Source organism: Neoarius graeffei, chromosome 23 (assembly GCF_027579695.1).
Source record: "Neoarius graeffei isolate fNeoGra1 chromosome 23, fNeoGra1.pri, whole genome shotgun sequence".
In the NCBI taxonomy this organism is placed as follows: Eukaryota; Metazoa; Chordata; class Actinopteri; order Siluriformes; family Ariidae; genus Neoarius; species Neoarius graeffei.
Genome location: NC_083591.1, coordinates 20,385,622 through 20,405,497, shown reverse-complemented (window position 1 = coordinate 20,405,497; position 19,876 = coordinate 20,385,622). Strand labels below are relative to the sequence as shown.

Genomic DNA, 19,876 nt, shown 5'->3' with positions numbered 1-19,876 from the left:
TTGCGGGGAGCGGCATAATACATGGAGGATAAGTGATTTGATACTGCATGCCATCAATAAACCTGCTAGAAGGAAATAGAATACACGTTTTTATTCCATGGAAAAAGTGGCTCGTAGGTATAATTTCCAATGTCTTCACTTGTGAGGATATCGATGTTCATATCAGTGTCAGCGTTTTCCCACTGACTTGACAAGCATTGTCAAAATGGCTACCTGGTTCAAAATTAAAATTCTTTTGATTAATTTGCATTTTTTGTGTGGATGTGTCTATAAAATAAGAATATTACACAGCAGCGCAAAGATATGAAGTTTATCTTTGAGTGATGAAAAATAGGTAATTCACTGCATGCGCTCGTGAAATATCTTCACCACTCCAAGATCAACTTTATATCTTCGCGCCACCATATAACACACATCCATACACACTTTCAGAATCGCCATCGAATACAAAATCCAGCAACCATTTTAGCAGCAAGAAAAATCAGTAAAGCCAGGCCAAGGTATTATTATTCAACTAAAATAGCTGAGGAAACAGTGTTTGTTCACAAGCAAGTTGTGCAATTGTGTTAAATGGATTTAGTGCACATTCGAGCACATCAGCATTGATGCTGGGTCCAACATACCTTCCAGCTGTCCCCAGACTTGGGTCATGGAAGCTGATACCATGTTTGCGAGAGCAGCAGAGGTCAAGAAGGAAGTTATGAACAGACTCTCGCACAACAAGCCTTCCCCATTCCTGTTCATTCATAGTCTAAGGAAAAATTAAATTAAAAAAATAATGAAGCAATATTACAAACAGGAGATGGACAGAAAGAGAGCAAACATGCCACAGGGAGAACATGACTTCATAAGATCCCATTCCTACCACACAATGATCAGTGGACATATCCACAGTCCCATTCCACCTGTACAGAGAAGCAATCCAAGTCAAAGTGGAAGCAGTGAAGAAGCGTAGCTTCTGAGTTTTGCTCACAGCAGTATTTTGCACAATCTGCAAGAATCAACAGAGAAAATGTATACTAAAACAATTAAAAACATACAAAAGACTTCTAAAAAATTAAAATGAAAGACTTGCCTTATTCTGAAATGTAGATAGTATCAGATTGATTGTTGATATTCTGTCTTCTTTTAACCCTGTGTTAAAGATTTCTGACAGAAAACCTTAAAAAATATAAATAAATAAATAAATAAATGACTTTAGTGCCATGCCACAATGCATTGTAACTCTCCACATTTACATTAGGTAGATAATACCTTTGGTGTCCAGTACATGTACTATAGTTGCAACATCTCCATACATCAGAAAAGAGAGAGCAAACTGAATGTAGGACACACGAACATCTGGTCGGCCCTTTGAATTAAAAGAAACAATAACAAAAATCCTGCAATTAATACCTCTACACTGTGGTTAAAAGTATGTTGGACACTTGACTATAACACCCATATACTGGCCTTGCCCAGACTATTGTCACAAAGCTGAAAGCACACAAATTAGCTGCATGTCTTTGTATGTTGTATCTTTAAGATGTCCTTTCATTAGAATTAAGGGGTGTGGCTCAAAGCAAAAGACATTGTTTGCTCAGGTTGGTGTGGAAAAAACTTGAGAGGTCTGCACAGAGCCCTGTCTGTGTGGCTGAATGGGCAAATCCCCTCAGCCACACTGCAAAATCTACTGGAAAGTCCTCCCAAAAGAGCAGAGGCTGTTATTGCTGAAAAGGGGGACCAACTTTGAAATCAGATGTTCAACCTGCAAAATATGGGTGTGATGGTCTGTTGTCCACGTACTTTTGACTGTATAGTGTAATGTCTGACTTGGTGGAACGTGTTAAATACATTTACAAAGATGAATCTACACTGCCCCCACCATGCAGCACTAATTTATGTTTATTTAAAAAAAAATTCATGAGGTCTAGAATTAAAATCTAGATGAGCAGAAAACAGAAATAATCTAAATGAAGAGCTCACAGTTCTGTCTCTCATGCAAGCAAGACTGCTGAGAGTTTTGTTGAAAACCAAACTGCTGAAGATTTCACATGCTGCCTCAGTGCCCTGAGATACCATTGCCGTCATCAAAGAAAGGCACTGTCGGACAAACCTTTGGGGGAGAACCACATTCATAGACCCATCAGCGTCAGACGTTTCTGAACACACATACTCGCATTAACAGAATTTGTTTTGTCTCTCCAAACCCAGAATAAGAACTTATACATGGGCCTATTTAAGCCGTATTAGTGACTGTACTTTCATAATCAAAGTCTGACAACCACCAAAAACAAACAACATTGTACACAGTTTAGTTAATTATGTATCGGAAAATTCAACATGCTTGTGGGCAGGTCACTTAAAATAGAATATACAACAGCCATGCAGTTAGGCTGGAGTACTGAAACTTACTGACAATTCCCTGAACACAAAGAGGACTGTAACAACTTCACATGTGATGAGACAATCTTCTTCACAATGCTGGAGCCAAAAAGGTTGAAATGAGAGAGGTCACTTGCTGTCCGCAGCAAAATCAACTCTAAGCTCTGAAATATCAGCATCAGCTGAAGAAAGAAAAAAAAGACCGATTATATAAAACAGACTGATGAGCAGACACTTTGCAGTTCAAAGAGACTTACACACTGCCTCGCCAAAAAAATAATGATAATTAAAAAATAAAAATAAATTCCTGTTTAGATTTAAATTAGCAAATACTAAAGAGCCTTGCAGTGAGTAGCTTCTCATTTCTTACGTAACCATATGAGAAGATCTATCCTGTGGTCATGGAAAAGATACAATGATGGGCGGTAGCGCTGCTACATGTAGCGAAGCTATTAGTTTAACTACATTTTCCTGTAGCTTGGCAGTAGCGTCGCTGACTTCTGAATCAAATTACTTTCCAGTAGTTATGTTTTTTTTTTATCAAGTAGCAATGTAGCGTCCATAAAAGCTACAATTTCCAGGACATGTATGAGAAAAGCAGAAGTTTGCTCTACAGTATGATTTTGAAACACAATAATTAGACAGAAATAAAGCATGTTCATGCGTGAGCTTCTACTCTGCTTGTCTGGCTTTCGAAATGCATGTGTATGGCAGTGGAACAAGCAGAGCGACCGAGAGCGGCGCGTGCACACACACACACACACACACACGAGGATGGAAGAAGAGACAGGAGGAGAGCGAGAAGAGCCGTCCACTGACATCACGTCGTGGCCTTTATCCGCAAAAATACGACACTTGTCAAATCGTTAGAGAAAAAAAAATACGTGTTTGAATGTATGCTTTGCAATCCCAAAACCAAATTGTTGTCGATGTCTAAGACATCCAACACCAACCTCAGAACCCACATTCAGGTGAATTAATTTCCCTACTGCAGTAAGCTATAATGAAATGTGTGTGTAAAATAATACCCTACAGTTTGACTCAGAATTGAGCGAAAACGAGGGAATAAGGTCATGTTAACGCATGCTGACTAGCAGGGGGAAACTAGCCTACAAAAGTGGCGGTACTAGCCTGTCTAAGATAGTTTATCCACCGTCTCTGGTCAAAGTGTTTTTTAAAGCTTAGGCTACATGTAGTTTTTATCATTGTGAAATTAGATTAGCATATACATCGGTGTTTTTATCAATAGGCTCCAGTTATTCAGAGTGATGTTCAAGGTCCTAGGCCAGGAGTCTCCAACCTATTTTCTCCGAGAGCTACTTTGACAAAATCAATGTGGCCAAGTGCTACTCTACCACTATTTCACAGCATTTATCTATTGGCCTATTGATAGTCTTAGAAATACTGTAGATGTTACATCCTTTATCATACCTTTTTTCCATAGCAGTCAAATCTGATGAGCACTACTAACATCAACTCTCATCAGAGAGCAGTAGAACTGGGATATTATCATTTTATAGCTACCAGACAGAAAGTTTACACAAATCTGTTATTTACATTTCATTTGACCCTTTAGAGAGCTACTTTTAAGCAGTTGGTGACCCAGCTACCTGTTGGAGACCCTTGAACTAGGCCTACTCAGTTTAGTTTTTTGGGGTAGGCCTAATTAACTTAGCCTACCAAAGGAAATATAACCCTAGTCCTTACCACAACCACACACAAAAAATAATCATGAATCAATCATTTCTTCTCTAGAGGGTCCACCCAAATAAAATGGCATGCATGGACAAGGAGTGCGAACGGGCCAATAGGAGATGTCTACCTCTGGATGATGAAGACCATGCTTTACAAACCTGTGTGTCACAGTTTTGTTTTGTTTTGTTTTTTTTTGGGGGGGGGCCGCACACACATATCTCAGGAACATTTCGATAAACTCATTCTTAACTTCATAGTTCAAGGAATGCACCCACTCCACACTGTGGACAGACCTGAATATCAACAATTATTTAGTGAAATTCTGCCCTCAAGGCATTTGATGTCAAGGCAGACATTGGGGCAGCTGCTTGACAAGAAATACTCTTCCATGAAGAGTGCTTTTGCTGATGTATTGTCCAGAGTCACATATGTACCACCACAGATGCCTGGTCATCAAATAGGAGCTTCCTTGGTGTCAGTATCCACTGGATAGATGAAGACTCATCTATCCAGACAACATCTGCTCTAGGGCAATAGCCTGTCGTAGAATTGTAGGGAGGCACACTTTTGATGTTTTAGCCGAGATGCTTGAAGATGTTCACAGAGAATTCAACATAAAAGACGAGGTGACTCTGACAACTACAGATAATGGTTCTAACTTCATAAAGGCATTTAGTATGTTTGCAGAAGTTCAGAGAAGTATCCAGGACTACAGAGAGGAGGAGGAAGATGATGAGGAGGAGGATCATCCAGTCTTCATCAATCTCACAGACATCCTAGATGAAACACAGGAAGATTACAGCCTCCCTCCTCATCAGCGGTGTGCCTGCCACACCCTCAATCTTGTTGCCACCCGAGATATTGAGCAGGCGTTGACCTAGTCAGACCCATTTAAGATAGTATCGAGATCAACACTTGCCAAAACGTCAGGTTCTTTGGAACAAGCAACACAGGAGCACTCAAGCCTCTGACACTATTCAAGAAAAGCTAGGCTGTCAACTGATAGTGCCCATTTTAACCAGATGGAACTCCACTTACCATGCCATGGAGCACTTGAATACTTGTATCCTAACAAAAGAACAAGAAGTCTATGAAGTCTGTGAGAAGCTGCAGGTGGCACGGTTCAAGTCAACAGAATTTACGTTCATACAGGAGTATGTGAAGGTAAATATGATGTGTGCAAATAGCACAGTTTGTGTCAACATGACAACCACTAAAATAATAATAATAATAATAATGATAATAATAATGGCGGCACGGTGGTGTAGTGGTTAGTGCTGTCGCCTCACAGCAAGACGGTCTGGGTTTGAGCCCCGTGGCCGACGTGGGCCTTTCTGTGCGGAGTTTGCATATTCTCCCCGTGTCCGCGTGGGTTTCCTCCGGGTGCTCCGGTTTCCCCCACAGTCCTAAGACATGCAGGTTAGGTTAACTGGTGACTCTAAATTGACCACAGGTGAGAGTGTGAATGGTTGTCTGTGTCTATGTGTCAGCCCTGTCGACTTGCCCAGGATGTACCCCGCCTTTCGCCCCTAGTCAGCTGGGATAGGCTCCAGCTTGCTTGCGACCCTGTAGAACAGGATAAAGCGGCTAGAGATAATGAGATGAGATAAATAAATTACGTAATAACAACTCAATTGTATGAATTAAATAATTGAACAATGTGATGTGACAATGTTTTTATTTGTCTGTACTCCAAGGTTATGATGCCTTTGGCCAAGGCTGTTGACGTGTTACAGTCTGAGCGAATGGGTTTCTTGGGAGTGCTGGTGCCAACCATCTCAATTCTATTTGAGAAGATGGAACAGATGAAGCGGGAGAGGCGACTTCATCATTGTAACCCCCGGTAGATGCCATCATCAGTGGGATTAAGAAAAGGTTTGACTATGTTTTTCAAGATGCCAGGTTGCTCACAGCCACTGCAGCTCACCCAATGTTCAGACTGACCTACATCCCCAGTGACAATAAGGCTCAAGTTGTGTCAGACCTGAAAGCAGAAGTACACCTGCTTCAAACCCAGTCTTCAGGTCACATGCAAACAGATGAGGACAACGCGACTGATGATGGTGATGAGGTAACAGGAATCAGCCACAGAGCTGAATGAAGTGGACTCCTACTTGCAGTCATCTGAAACCAAACTTGTAAATGCATTCCAAAACCTGCCACTGATGAAAAAGGTCTTTCTTAAATACAACACAGGGGTCCCAGCAAGTGCAGCATGTGAAACTGTTTAGCGTAGGAAAAGATATTTTCAGACCAAAGAGAAACCGCCTTTCTGATGCCACTTTTGAAAAGCTTCTCTTGTACCATGTAAGCAAACACCTCGTTAGAACAATAAGGACCCAGCCATGCGGCATAACCCCCCTCCCCTCCCATACCCCAGCACTAAAATATGTATTTGAGGACTTTGATTCTCATTTCAGCTTGGACCAGTTAATTTGCTATTGTCCCAGTGATCACTCATTGCGTTTACATGCACATCCAAATCAAGCTACTGTCGGTAATCGAGCTAAGGGTCCCAGCAGGGGTGCCAGAGAAATCCAATCCTACATGCACACAAGGAAATCGAGCTATTGTGTGAGGTACATTGTGCACCTGAGCCACAGGTGGCGCTACACGCCCCATCGTGTTGGTACACTTCCGGTTGTCATCATGAAGAGCTATTCAAGAGTATAAACAAAGTTATCAGCAGTGTTGCCAGATACTGCTGACGTTTTCCAGCCCAAAACATGTTCAAATCAGCCAAAATGCACTTAAAACGCCCAATCTGGCAACACTGGCAGTTCCGTGTTCACAAGTTCCATGCTCAAGCTGTTAGGCTTGCTCTAACAGACTGTATGGCTACAAACTGTCCTGCGCAGACCACTGTTTTGTAAGACAACTTATTTTGCACAATTGTATATTTTTCTAAAGTCCATTTTTTGCTTACAAAAAAAATTTTTTTTTTTGCTTACAATTTAACTTGTGTCTTAATAAACACACAAAAAGTTCAATTGTTTTGTTTTTATTGACATTCTTCAGATGTTGGACATGTATATATATATATCCACACATACAATGACTTGTTTATGTACACAATTCACAGCTATGCAACAGCTGTACAGATGTATTTGGTGATACAGTAAGTGAGCTAAATTTTAACAGTGCAAACAATGCCACAAAAAGAAAAGATTCATGCCGTTGTCATGATTCGTTGTCATGCCGACCGAGGCTGTTGTGTTTCCCGCTTGTGGTCTCGTCACTCCCGGAAGGGGCAGTGCTGAAGTAAGTAGCTCGACTACGTAGCTCGACAGGGTTTACTCGGCTGTTTACCGAGTGCCGAGAGGACGCTGGCATGTTTGTTGCCGCTTCTCGCATTTCGCACCTCGCTTTTAACTACGGATCTCTGATTTCGACTCTCTACAATCATAAGCCGCGTCTGTTTTAAGCTGTTTTTGTTCCACCTCGCCTGCATTTAAACTGTTGTTTCGCTGCTGTGTAGGGAAATACAGTTTATGACGCGAGCCTTGGACTACTTCAGCCTCCTAACTCTCACACAAAACTGTGGATTGCCTACCTCCTCGCTTTCAGCGCATAGGATATACTTCGACCTTATCCGCCGGCCTTCACCGTTACATCACAGGACTGTCTGTTTGTCAGTCCGCATCTTGCTCTGCTGCTGTTCCCCTGGGTGTAGCGTTGGTTAGCAAACCAAGCTAGCTGGCAAGGTGTCTGTGATTGTCTGGTGCTCCTCTGCAGCCATGGCGCTGATAAAATACACCGTAAGTGAACTCCTAAAACTCAACACCGTCTTCTTGTCTTCTCCAAGTTGCCTCGAGGTTATTAAATCTCTCGACCTCCTGCGTCGACCACCCCATGTGCACAGGGCTGTTCGCCACAAGTTTGTTTTTAACACCAACATGACTTCGGCTATCCCAGTGGTCAGGTGCGCTGCGTCCCTGCAGAGTCGTGTTGAACGTAAGTCACACCCACCACCTGCCAATCTCCGGAGCCTGGCCTGCATTGACAGCTCTGCACCCACTAACAGGACAACCTTGTTCATGCTGCAAAACATCAGGTCCATAAACAACAAAGCTGTTTTTATTCATGACATAATCTCAGAGAAAAAACTGGACTTTCTATGCCTAACAGAAACGTGGCAGAGCCAATAGGATTTTATTAGCTTCAACCAAGCTACCCCACCTGGATACACCTACAAGCCCCGCGACCATGGCCACGGTGGTGGACTTGCCATCATACATCATTCTGATTTCGTGGTCAAAGAACATCCTGTCAGTGTATCATCCTTTGAATGTCTACATCTTACTGTGAATGGTGCTGCACAGCTGCAATTGGTCCTCATATACCGACCACCTAAAGCCTTCGCCAGCTTCCTCCCTGAGCTGCTTGCTGCTGTCTGCCCCCTGTCCCCATCAACCATCCTACTGGGTGACTTCAACATTCATGTGGACAATAGCAGCTGCTCTTTTGCAGCCGACTTTCTGTCACTCCTGGACTGTTTCAACATCACTCAGCATGTGCATGGCCCCACCCACAGCAAAGGACACACCCTCGATCTGGTATGCAGCACCGGCTCACCTCCATTACATCTGGAATGCACTGACTTGGCCATATCAGACCATTATGCCATTCTGTTCTCGATCCCTGTACCCCTCCGCAGACAACGCTGTATGCGGACAATCACTTTTCGCAATATCAAGAATGTGTCTCTGCCTCTGCTATCCCAAACTCTAGTGACCCATCTTGCAGCCCCTGACTCTGACTCTGCCCTCCCAGTGGATACTCTGGTGGAACATTATAACACCGCGCTCTCCACCAGCCTGGATGCTGTGGCCCCAACCATCACCCAATCTGCCTCTTTCTCCCGACCTGCTCCCTGGTTTACATCTGAGCTTCGCCTCATGAAGCAAACTGGGCGTCGGCTCGAGCGACGGCATAAAACATCTGGCCTCATTGTCTACCTGGAGGCTTACAGAGACCATGTCAGGAGCTACAAGCAGGCCCTCACCACTGCCAAAACTCGCTACTTCTCTACTCTCATAAATAACCAGCAACATCATCCCAGGATGCTTTTTTTCAACAATCAACCGCCTTCTCCGCCCTCCTTATACACCTCAACCATCCAACGCTGCTGACCTGTGCTCCAGGTTTCAAGACTTTTTCATATCCAAAGTCAACACCATCCACCAGCAGCTACTTTCCACACCTCCAACCACAACTCAACAACATGATGAGCCACCTGGCACTCTCCAGCTATGGCAGGACATCTCCATCCCTGCTGCCTGTCCATCGCAGCACCGCCTCTCCTGCTTCACTTTACTGGACCATGCCCAGGTCCTCGACCTGGTGACTAAAGCCAAGCCATCATCCTGTCTGCTGGACCCCATGCCTACCATCTTGGTCAAATCATGTCTTCCTACCCTCTGCCATACCATGATGACTATCATCAACACATCTCTGGAGTCTGGTGTTGTGCCCACCAGCTTCAAAACCGCTGCTGTCATCCCCACTTTGAAAAAGCTTGGTCTGGACCCTGACGACCCAAACAACTACCGTCCTATCTCCAACCTTCCTTTCCTTAGTAAAATCTTGGAAAGAGCAGTGGCGGCCCAACTCCAGCACATGTCCCACCATGAGGTCTTTGAACCTTTACAATCTGGCTTCAGAGTGCACCACAGTACAGAGACTGCTCTTGTCAAAATTACCAACGACCTTCTCACTGCTGTAGATAATGGCTATATCACCATCCTCATCCTCCTGGACCTCTCAGCAGCTTTTGACACAGTCTCTCACTCCATCCTCTTGCAGCGGCTCTCTGAGTTCACTTGACTATCAGGCACAGCACTTCTCTGGTTTCACTCATACCTATCCAACCGGCAACAATTCATCTCACTCAAAGACTCCCGTTCCACCACAGCAACCATCAGCCACGGCGTTCCGCAAGGTTCGGTGCTTGGCCCTCTTCTCTTCACCATATACATGCTCCCTCTTGGACGCATTATTCGCTCCCATGGTCTCAGTTTCCATTGTTACGCCGACGACATACAACTATACATCAGCACCAAACCCTCTGCTCAGCTCCCCCCCACACCTCTCATTCTATGTCTGCAAGACATCAAAACATGGATGACCAATAATCTTCTCAAGCTGAACAGCAATAAAACTGAGCTCATGGTGGTGGCACCAGCACCACTGCTCAGGAAGGTTGGAGATTTCCACCTGGACATTGATGGCTGCTCCATCACCCCATCCCATGAAATCCGTAACCTGGGTGTCATCTTGGATTCATCACTATCATTCCAGTCTCATATCCAAAGAGTCACTAAATCTGCTTTCTTCCATCTCCGAAACATCTCCAGACTCAGGCCCTTACTTTCAAACACAGTTACAGAGACTCTCACTCATGCCTTTATCTCCTCCCATCTAGACTATTGCAATGCTATTCTGCTTGGTCTACCCAACAAGGCCATAGACAGACTGCAATATGTCCAGAACTCTGCTGCCAGGATCGCCACAGGCTTGCTCATTGGGGATAGATTAGGGATAAAATTAGCTCATGTTTTAAGTCGTTCAAATTCTGTAAAGCTGCTTTGCGACAATGTTTATTGTTAAAAGCGCTGTACAAATAAACTTGATTTGATTTACAGGCACTAGGCCCTGGCAGCATATCACCCCCATTCTCAAACAGCTTCACTGGCTCCCCATCAAATCTCGCATCATCTACAAAGTCCTCCACTCTCACTTTCTCACTTCATGGCCTGGCCCCCCATTACCTTTCTGAGCTCCTCCACCCCTATACTCCCTCAAGATCCCTGCGGTCCTCATCCAAGAGCCAGCTGGTCATTCCTCGTTCCAGACTTAAGGCCACCAGTGACAGAGCATTTCATGTAGCTGCTCCATTTCTGTGGAACAAACTACCCAACACCATTCAGCATGCCCCTTCACTGGCAGTGTTTAAGCAACATCTCAAAACACATCTTTTCTTGGAGGCCTTTGGCTGCTAGTTTCCACAAGCACATACACCTACATACGCACCTACACACACCTACACAGATACCTTGTTAAGCGACCTTGGGTGTTTTGAAAGGCGCTATATAAAACGAAAGTATTATTATTATTATTATTATTATTATTACTGCATGTACTAAGTAGCTCGGCTACAATCGCATAATCTAGGTCGCGTAGCTCGATTACGAGAAATCCAGTTTGGTTCGATTTCAGCTGAGATAACGTGTTTCCATGGCATTTAGAACTTCGATTTCAGTCGAGCAACGGCAGAAATTCGATTTTCTCTATGTGCATGTAAACGCACTGACTTTCTGAGCCATGCTTTATAATCATGGTGTTAGATATTATGGTTTCCTTAAACACAGTTTAACATGGTTCTTAAACACGAAGTTCATTTGTAACTTGAATAGACTTAATTGGGGTCTGAAGAAGTTGTTCTCGTTAAGGGAGGCCCTGAGGAAATAAGATGCCTGTTAATATGGTTTTGATTTCCCTAGAAATTTTAAATTGGTCAATTTAAACCTATAGAGATCTTGCAGTCACGTGACCGGAAAGTACACAGCCGCCATCTTGTCGGTAAAAAACACCGCTGAATACTGCTGCACTCGTGTACAAAATGGATAAATTTCAACCGACGGACTACACGGCTCATTTTTCTAATGAACAGATAACTAGATATATGTCTAAAATAAACGACCTACAGATTAGTGACCCTTATCGATTACTGGACGTAGTTTTCACAACCGTGTCAGTGGATATTGAACTGCCAGAGGTGGAATACCCAGACGTGTATAATTACCTCATTAACTTTCCCTCACTGTTCAGTGGTGAAGCACTGCGTGCTTATAAATCTCTGGACAGTTATCTTTACAGAAATTCAGGATTTGTCAGCCGCCCTCAGATGTGGCATCTTGTAAACAAGAAAATAACAATCCTCATTGGACGGGTAAGTCACTTAAGTATTACTAGTACTGATACTAGATATATCAGTAGTATCTAGTATAGCACTGACTAGCCGATTATAGAATAGAATAAGGTAATTCCAGCTGTAATTCCAAATCGTTCGTCTTGTTTACCATGGATCTGGCGTTGGAGAGATAGAGGCTTGGCAGTGGAGATTTGAGTGGCTGTTTTCTGAGCTTAGTCAACAGGCCGGCTCTGCAGCCTCGCTTTTGCTTCCTCTCCCGACGCCGCCTCCTTCGCCTGCCAGACCCGATAACAATCCACGGAGACCCCGCTGGTCTCGCTATCTCATCCGGAATGTTGTGCATGCGATGGAAATCACTACAAACCGTCATTTTCTGCTGGAAACCAATGTCCAGTAAGTCCATACGGTTGTAGTGGATATTGAAGTCCGGTACAGACGAACAACACGCAAAAATACACACAAAAAACATAAAAAACGTGCACAGGTAGGCAGTGGTTGCGTTAGACTTTTTCATTGTCCGTCATTTTGACGGACAGGCTCATAAAAATTCCGTCATTGTCCATTATTATCTGTCATTTTATTTTAACTTTTAAATGACAATGTATATAGGCTACAAATGCTATATATTTAATAACTTGTGTTTTCATGGACTCATTTTCATTTAAAAATTAATTCACAGAACAAGCTTGTATTATTTAATCATTTATTTATGTATTTATGATGCAAAAAGATGAACAGAGATTCTGACGTTCGGTCACTTGTGAACCCATTTTCCCTCCGCTAAAAACTGTTGTGCTTTAACGGGCATATGAACAATGTTATTTTACAACGTAGCAAGACAATTGCAGTTAAAATATGAACAGTCCACTACAACGATTTAAGTGACAATCTAATTTGGCCTGTTTGCGTGAGCTCAAACCTTCCTTCTGGCCCGCATGGATTTAAATTGGGAGCTCACTTGTGCATAATCAAAGTCGTCAATGGAGACTGCTGCCGAGGCAATTGTCATTAAATTTTGCATCTTTGCCTCAGACAGATGACTTCTCATTGACGTTTTAATTTTATTCTGAAGGCTGAACCCGCGCTCTGCTGCGACACTGGAGACTGGAATAACCAGCGCCACTTCAGCCAGTTCAGTTCTGAAGTCGGGAAACATTTCTCCCAGGGAAGTGATCAGAAGCCGGCAAGAGCCTCTGAAAGTTGGATTTCCCGACCCTGCTAGTACTCTCTTCATAGAGAGGAAATCCTGCAGCATGCGGTCTTTCTGCACCCGTGGTGCAGCTGCACCCCATGGTGACCCGCAGTGGGCTGACACGGAAGGTCTTAAATAAAACGAAGTTATGTTTAAATGTTAGTTTGTCTACCCGTGCTCTCATTAAAATGATAGTTTAGCAGATATTCGAGCAGTGATGTTCCTAAGCTTCCTAAGCTTGCTGGGGAAGAATACAATAAATCGACTGTAAGCTCTCTGAGGTGTGGGTGGAGCACAGAGGACGGCAGGACAAAGCTTCAGGTACGAAATAGGCTTTTATTGCCAGACTTTTAAGTATAACAAAAAGCGTTATTCTCATAAACACACACACACACACACACGCTGTGTTCTTGTCCCGGGAAGAGCTTTCCTCTGCTCTCCCTCTGCCTCCTTAAATAGGGCGCGGTTACTGGGAAGACACACAAACACAGGTTAATTACCGTCAGGTGTAGTGATTCTGCCACTCACCTTCCCTGGCTCCGCCCTCCTGTCACAAACCGGCACTTGACCACGCCCCCGCTGCCACATCGACATTTGTTTCATTTTAAAAACAAGAAAACAACTAGCCTAAATGAGCGCTATTGCATTAAGACGTACAGGCAGGGAAACGACACACAACCCAATGCATCTCTTTGTTTAATAGCAAAAATGACGTGTCTTCTGCAGAGAAGGGAAACATTAATACATCTCACTGTGCTAGTGGTTAGAAAAGTCAGAGCACGGTCAGGAGTGCGATGGGGGGGAACAGCCTTGCGCAGTGGCTACAATGTATACATGAGTAGCCTATGCACTGAACATCAAGACTGCCGCAACGTCGGCTCAGATTGAAAGTGACGGCAGTGAAGACGATATATACTGTATGTAAGAAAACTGCCACAACTTGCCAATCATTTCAATTGTGTTTCATTGTGTGTTATTATTAGGCTATTATTGTTATTGGTAATGGTAACAGTAAACATCCGTCAAAATGACCAACGGCCTTCAGATTTTTCCATCATAGCTAAAAAAAATCCGTCAATGACGGACAATTGTCGGTTAACGCGACCTACGCAGGTAGGGAGAGCTTGTAGCCGCAGCCGTTGTAGTAGAATTGTATATAGTAGGGTTTTCCAGAAGAAAAGGTAGAAGTAGAAGCAGAAATAGAAGGCGGAAATATGGCGTTTGACCGACAAGATGGCGTCTGTTACAATCTGGATCGGCTATGACGTCACATGCAAGATCTCTATAGCCATGTCTTGCCCATAGGGAGGGAAAGTAATCTCATCGCCCCCTACTGGATGCGTTCCAACCTCTATGGCAAAATGAATGGGAATATCTTTTCAAAAAAAATTACATTTCGGGTTACACTTCAAAGTTAAGACAATGGCTTCCATATGTTGTGCATGTCGGGCAGTTCTATCGATCCTGGTGATCATACTTTATTTTTTCCACCAATTTGAATTGTTTTGAATGTTTTTTAATAAGCTAATCAAAGACTACACGGACCCGACATCGTGTATGTGACGTCACCGCAAGTGTAGCGCCTTTCCAAATCTGTGCGCATGCAACTCACTTGATTATTTCAATCCAAATCCAACACTGTTCGGGATCCTTTGGGAAAGTAAAAAATTTGCAACCATTTGTCTCTGACCGATGGTTACAGTCTGGCACAAAACATAGCATGATCAAAATACACAGATCTTCCCGGTCGTGGGATAGCCAAGCCTACTGCTAACGTAATATGAGCAACTCTGACTAGACAGTTTGGTTGTAGTCAGTTTCTGACAGGTTAGGCGCAATTTCGATCTTTTAAAAGACAGCGAAATTTCACCTGATACTTTCACAGTATATAATCCCAACATATACAACATATTTTTGGGGGGTGTACAAGTTCCACGTCATAACTTGATGGGATTTTTTAAAAAATCGGGTCTATGGGATTTTCAATAGTATGGCTCTCGGCTTAGGAACGCTACCACTAGGATCGCTGTGTTTCACTTTCCCTCCCTATAGAACACTACACAGTAGCTTTAATTTGGTACTAAATAGTTTGTTTCCAATGCCGCTTTTCCACTACAAACGCGGCTGAGTCGGGCTGAGCCGTGCCGTGCTGAGTTGGGCTGAGTCGAGCTGAGCGGGGCTGTTGGAGTTGCATTTCGACTACAACCGCGCTGAACCGTGCTGGCTGGAAGTGGGTGGACACATTGGGTGGAGTTAGCAAAAGTGGGTGGACGTCACGTGATGTCGTTAAGCAGCGCAAACAGTGACATCAGTGAGCTTTTAAGCAGTAGTCTCACGACCCGGATAGTAAACAATAAACATGGAGGACATGGAGTCGTTAGTGTTGCTGGTCTTGGTTCTGTGGCTTGTTGTCACCAACAACGCCAACAGATACTGGCAAGAGCGTATAGATGAGGCGAGGTGCATAAGGCTTCAGAAATTCTCGTAATTCTTCTTCTTCCGGGTTTACGGTGTTTACAGATCCCAGTGTGCTCGCGGGGCGTGTGTGGGCATGTGAGGACACTCCTCCTCACCAATCAGTGCACAGGGGAGTGTCTGCTCACGCCCCCAGCCTCACTCAGCTCAGTTTGGCTCGCTTCAGCCCCACTCCAAAACCGTGCAAGTTTTAGGGGCTAAGCAGGGCTGAAGCGAGCTGAGTCGTGCCGTTCTTTGGTAGTCGAAACGCGAGCTGTGTCCGGCTGAAGTGAGCTGAAAAAGGGTAGTGGAAAAGGGCCACTAGAGTACTGGTTTACCTAAGGCTACGTTCACACTGCAGGCTGAAGTGACTCAAATCCGATCTTTTCGCCCATATGTGACCTGTATCCGATCTTTTATTGACAATATGAATGACACAGATCCGATTTTTTCAAATCCGACCCAGGCCGTTTGGATATGTGGTCCTAATTCCGATTCCTATCCGCTCTTTTCATATGCGACTTCAGTCTGAACCGCCAGGTCACATTCATCCGACTTACACGTCATCAACAAGCCACAAACGTCACTATTCTGCGCTGAAGTAGGCGGCGGGTCTCTCAAAAAAAGTTACAACAACATGGCGCATAATCACGGGCGCAGATAGAGGGTGGGACTCGTCCCACCCAGATTTAAATTCACCTCGCTCGGTCCCCCCCACTTATAGGGAGGAAAAAATGTCTATGCTGTCTTTCTTTGCATAAGGCAAACCTCACGGAAAAATCAAAAGACTAATTACCATTCGGTTTATTGAGGTGCACAGCAGTGTATACATAGTTGCAACAACTCACATAAAATAAAGACTGATATTCGGTTGGTTGAGCTGCGCAGACTGCACAGGTTGCGAGCTCGAGCTTGGTTGCTATGGTAACCCACAACAAGTTTGACAGGCATATCGGGGTTGGTTTGCTGGCAGCTTTGTCCCCCCCCAGTTGTTTGTCCCCCCCAGTTCAAAAAACGTATCTGCGCCCCTGCGCATGACATCAATGCGAGGGACGCTTCGGGCTGTGAAGGTTCTGAATCTTCTCAATGGAAGGACGCAGATGTTAGGGAGCTGATTTCCATTTGGGGGGATACAGCTATTCAAGCTAGATTGGATGGGTCATACCACAACCGGGCGGTTTTACTTCCGTAAACACTGGCCATGCTCACTGTGTGTGACGTCATCGTATCCTGCAATGCGCATGCGGAACACTTTTAGGTCGCTTTTCGTTCATACTGAGGATCACATACAAGTCGCATATATTTGTTAACGTGAACGACCTCACAAAAAAATCGGATTTCACAAAAATATCGGAATTGAGCATTAAGCCTTGCAGTGTGAACGTAGCGTAATAGTAGGCCAATAACTTTGTTTTATTCCCAGCAGTAAGCACTGTAGCTTTTATTCATGTCTCAATGCTTCACATAATGCAATGTCTACACTGTGTTAGATCATGGGCTTTTCTTCAATAAATGTTTTAACCAGTGTATCTATCTGACTGTCATTTTGCACTGATCTGGCATTAGGTTGGTACAATGTGAAGTAGCTTCTGATGTAGTTAAGCTACTTTTGCCATATTTGTGTAACTTAGCTTGCTATATTTCTATGGGTGGTAGCTTTTGTGTAGTGAAGCTTAATTTATTGTTGAGTAACTGATAGCTTAGCTCACTACATTTTACAAGTCGCTTGCCCAACACTGAAAAGATACTACTGTGTTTCAGAAGGGTCAAAATCATCAAGCAAAGAAAACAACTAAGGAGATTCAGTGGTCGAAATAATTTTTTCCAGTGTTCTGCAATATTGCAGAATGTCAGAGTTTTGTTCTGTAATTTGGAAATATTTTCTGCAAATACACAAGCCTCCATACTACACCCTTCTCAACCTAATAATGCTTATACTTACATCATATCTAGCTTTACAACTCATAGCATTACTGTAATTCTTTATTCTCTCACTCTATTTTTAATTTCAGTCTTCACAGATCCTTCTCTGCAGCAAAGTTATCATTCCATGATACCTCCACAGGTCTTTCATACCCCTCGCCCTGACACTACAGGCTACTACAACTTGAAGTATACCAACTAATTCATAAATGTACTAGTTATCACACCCACACATTATCCTTCCACACAACATGCTAATAAAGGTATCACCACAATAAAAAATAGAACACAACTGTTTTTCAAGAAACAAAACATTCATTTTCATGTTACACGTCATGTTACATTTTGTCAAGATTAAGTTTCTAGCTTGAACAATAGATTGTTACCCAAAATGTACTGCATTCACAGTGTTTGCATCTGCAACCTGTAGTTTTAAATTGAAAGCAAGGTTTCAATTCAATTCTACACTCTGTTACATCTTACAATGATGCAAAGAATTGATGCCATTAAGGAATAAAACCCAACTGGCAAATGGAAAGACGTTTGGGTTCATTGTGTTTGCCTGGCTTCTAAGTGCAAGGTCATGAACTGAACTGAGAACTACTGCAGGGGCTTCACTGCTCTAAACTAACAACAGAGAACTGAACATGTATTAGTGTAGCTTGGTATGAGAAAACAAAATAGTCAAAAGTATCTATGAATAAAGGTAAAATACTGTTGCTGTCTTCAAAAGGGATATAATATCAGTATAATTTTGCATGATTCAACAATACAATATATACAAGCCTATACAATTGACCAACATACATGTATGCAACTATAACAGCGACCGTCTTCATTTTTGTCCCCCTCGCGGACGCTCGATCTGTCGCTGTTGTTGTTGGAGTCACGCTGGCTGCCGGTTTTGCTGAGATACGACAAAATTGTCCTTGTTTTCTTGGCGTTTTTGTCGGACTCTTGCCCCAAAGAAACAATCCTCTTCTTGGGAGCCATGTTTGTTGTGCCGCATTGAATTCTGGGAGACGCATGGCGGAAACTGCCGAACACTGCCGAGGTAGTTGTTGGGTCCTCCCGGCGGGTATTAAAAGTGACGAAATCTTACATCGGAAAATGGCAACTGCCCTTATTTGGTTGTCGTTGCCTTTCTTCGGTATTACGTAAACATTGCTCAACTTTGACCTGGAAAACGCCGTCACGTTTGCGCGGCGCAGGTTTCAGTTTATTTACAGCGCCGCTAGTTTGCTAAATTGAGAACCATTGAATCCCGAGCCTGATTTTTTCACTCTGCAAACTTGAAGGTTGTTTAATTTTTCTTCTGCAATCTTGAAAATCATTCTGCAAAATGCAGACTGCAGACGGGTATTTCGAACACTGAGATTGCTGAAATGATTGGAATTGGGGGTGGCACGGTGGTGTAGTGGTTAGCGCTGTCGCCTCACAGCAAGAAGGTCCGGGTTCGAGCCCCGTGGCCGGCGAGGGCCTTTCTGTGCGGAGTTTGCATGTTCTCCCCGTGTCCGCGTGGGTTTCCTCCGGGTGCTCCGGTTTCCCCCACAGTCCAAAGACATGCAGGTTAGGTTAACTGGTGACTCTAAATTGACCGTAGGTGCGAATGTGAGTGTGAATGGTTGTCTGTGTCTATGTGTCGGCCCTGTGATGACCTGGCGACTTGTCCAGGGTGTACCCCGCCTTTCGCCCGTAGTCAGCTGGGATAGGCTCCAGCTTGCCTGCGACCCTGTAGAAGGATAAAGCGGCTAGAGATAATGAGATGAGATTGGAATTGGGTTAAGAACTATGATTAAAACATGGAAGGACAGTGGTGAACAGTAAACTTCACACAAGAAATGTGCCCCCGCGCTGACTCAGAAATCATGCATTTTTACGCACAAAAATATAAAAATAAAAAATAAAATAGGTCAAAATTTTAATCCGTCCCAGGACGCAGGGCTCCTACTTGAATCCCCCCACCCGACTGCCTTGACAAATGTGATAGATTATGTTTAACAAACAAAGCAAATGTGAACAGAACGAAAAGGTCACAGCATCGTGATAATTTCTACATGACGTCATTACAACTGCAGGTATCTGGATGCGAGTTTTGGACGCGATATTTATATATATATATATATATATATATATATATATATATACATACACACACACACACACACACACATACAGTGCCTTGCAAAAGTATTCATACCCCTTGAACTTTTTCACATTTTTCCACCTTACAACCACAAACTTAAGTTTTTTATTGAGATTTTATGTGATAGACCAACACAGAGTAGCACATAATTGTGAAGTGAACCGAAAAT

At 43.5% G+C, this 19,876-nt stretch overlaps 1 protein-coding gene across 4 annotated transcripts in view; it reads right to left on the bottom strand.

Moving 5' to 3' along the window:
* urb1 (URB1 ribosome biogenesis homolog) overlaps window positions 1-19,876 on the bottom strand; it is a 430,640-nt gene that overhangs the window by 318,379 nt on the left and 92,385 nt on the right. For all 4 annotated transcript variants that reach the window (XM_060905914.1, XM_060905916.1, XM_060905915.1 and 1 more), the window contains exons 3-8: window positions 2,395-2,546; window positions 1,966-2,095; window positions 1,255-1,351; window positions 1,076-1,161; window positions 866-991; window positions 624-751 (exon numbers count right to left, since the gene is read on the bottom strand). In XM_060905914.1, the coding sequence (XP_060761897.1) occupies window positions 624-751; window positions 866-991; window positions 1,076-1,161; window positions 1,255-1,351; window positions 1,966-2,095; window positions 2,395-2,546 (719 nt within the window). The remainder of the gene's footprint in view (window positions 1-623; window positions 752-865; window positions 992-1,075; window positions 1,162-1,254; window positions 1,352-1,965; window positions 2,096-2,394; window positions 2,547-19,876) is intronic.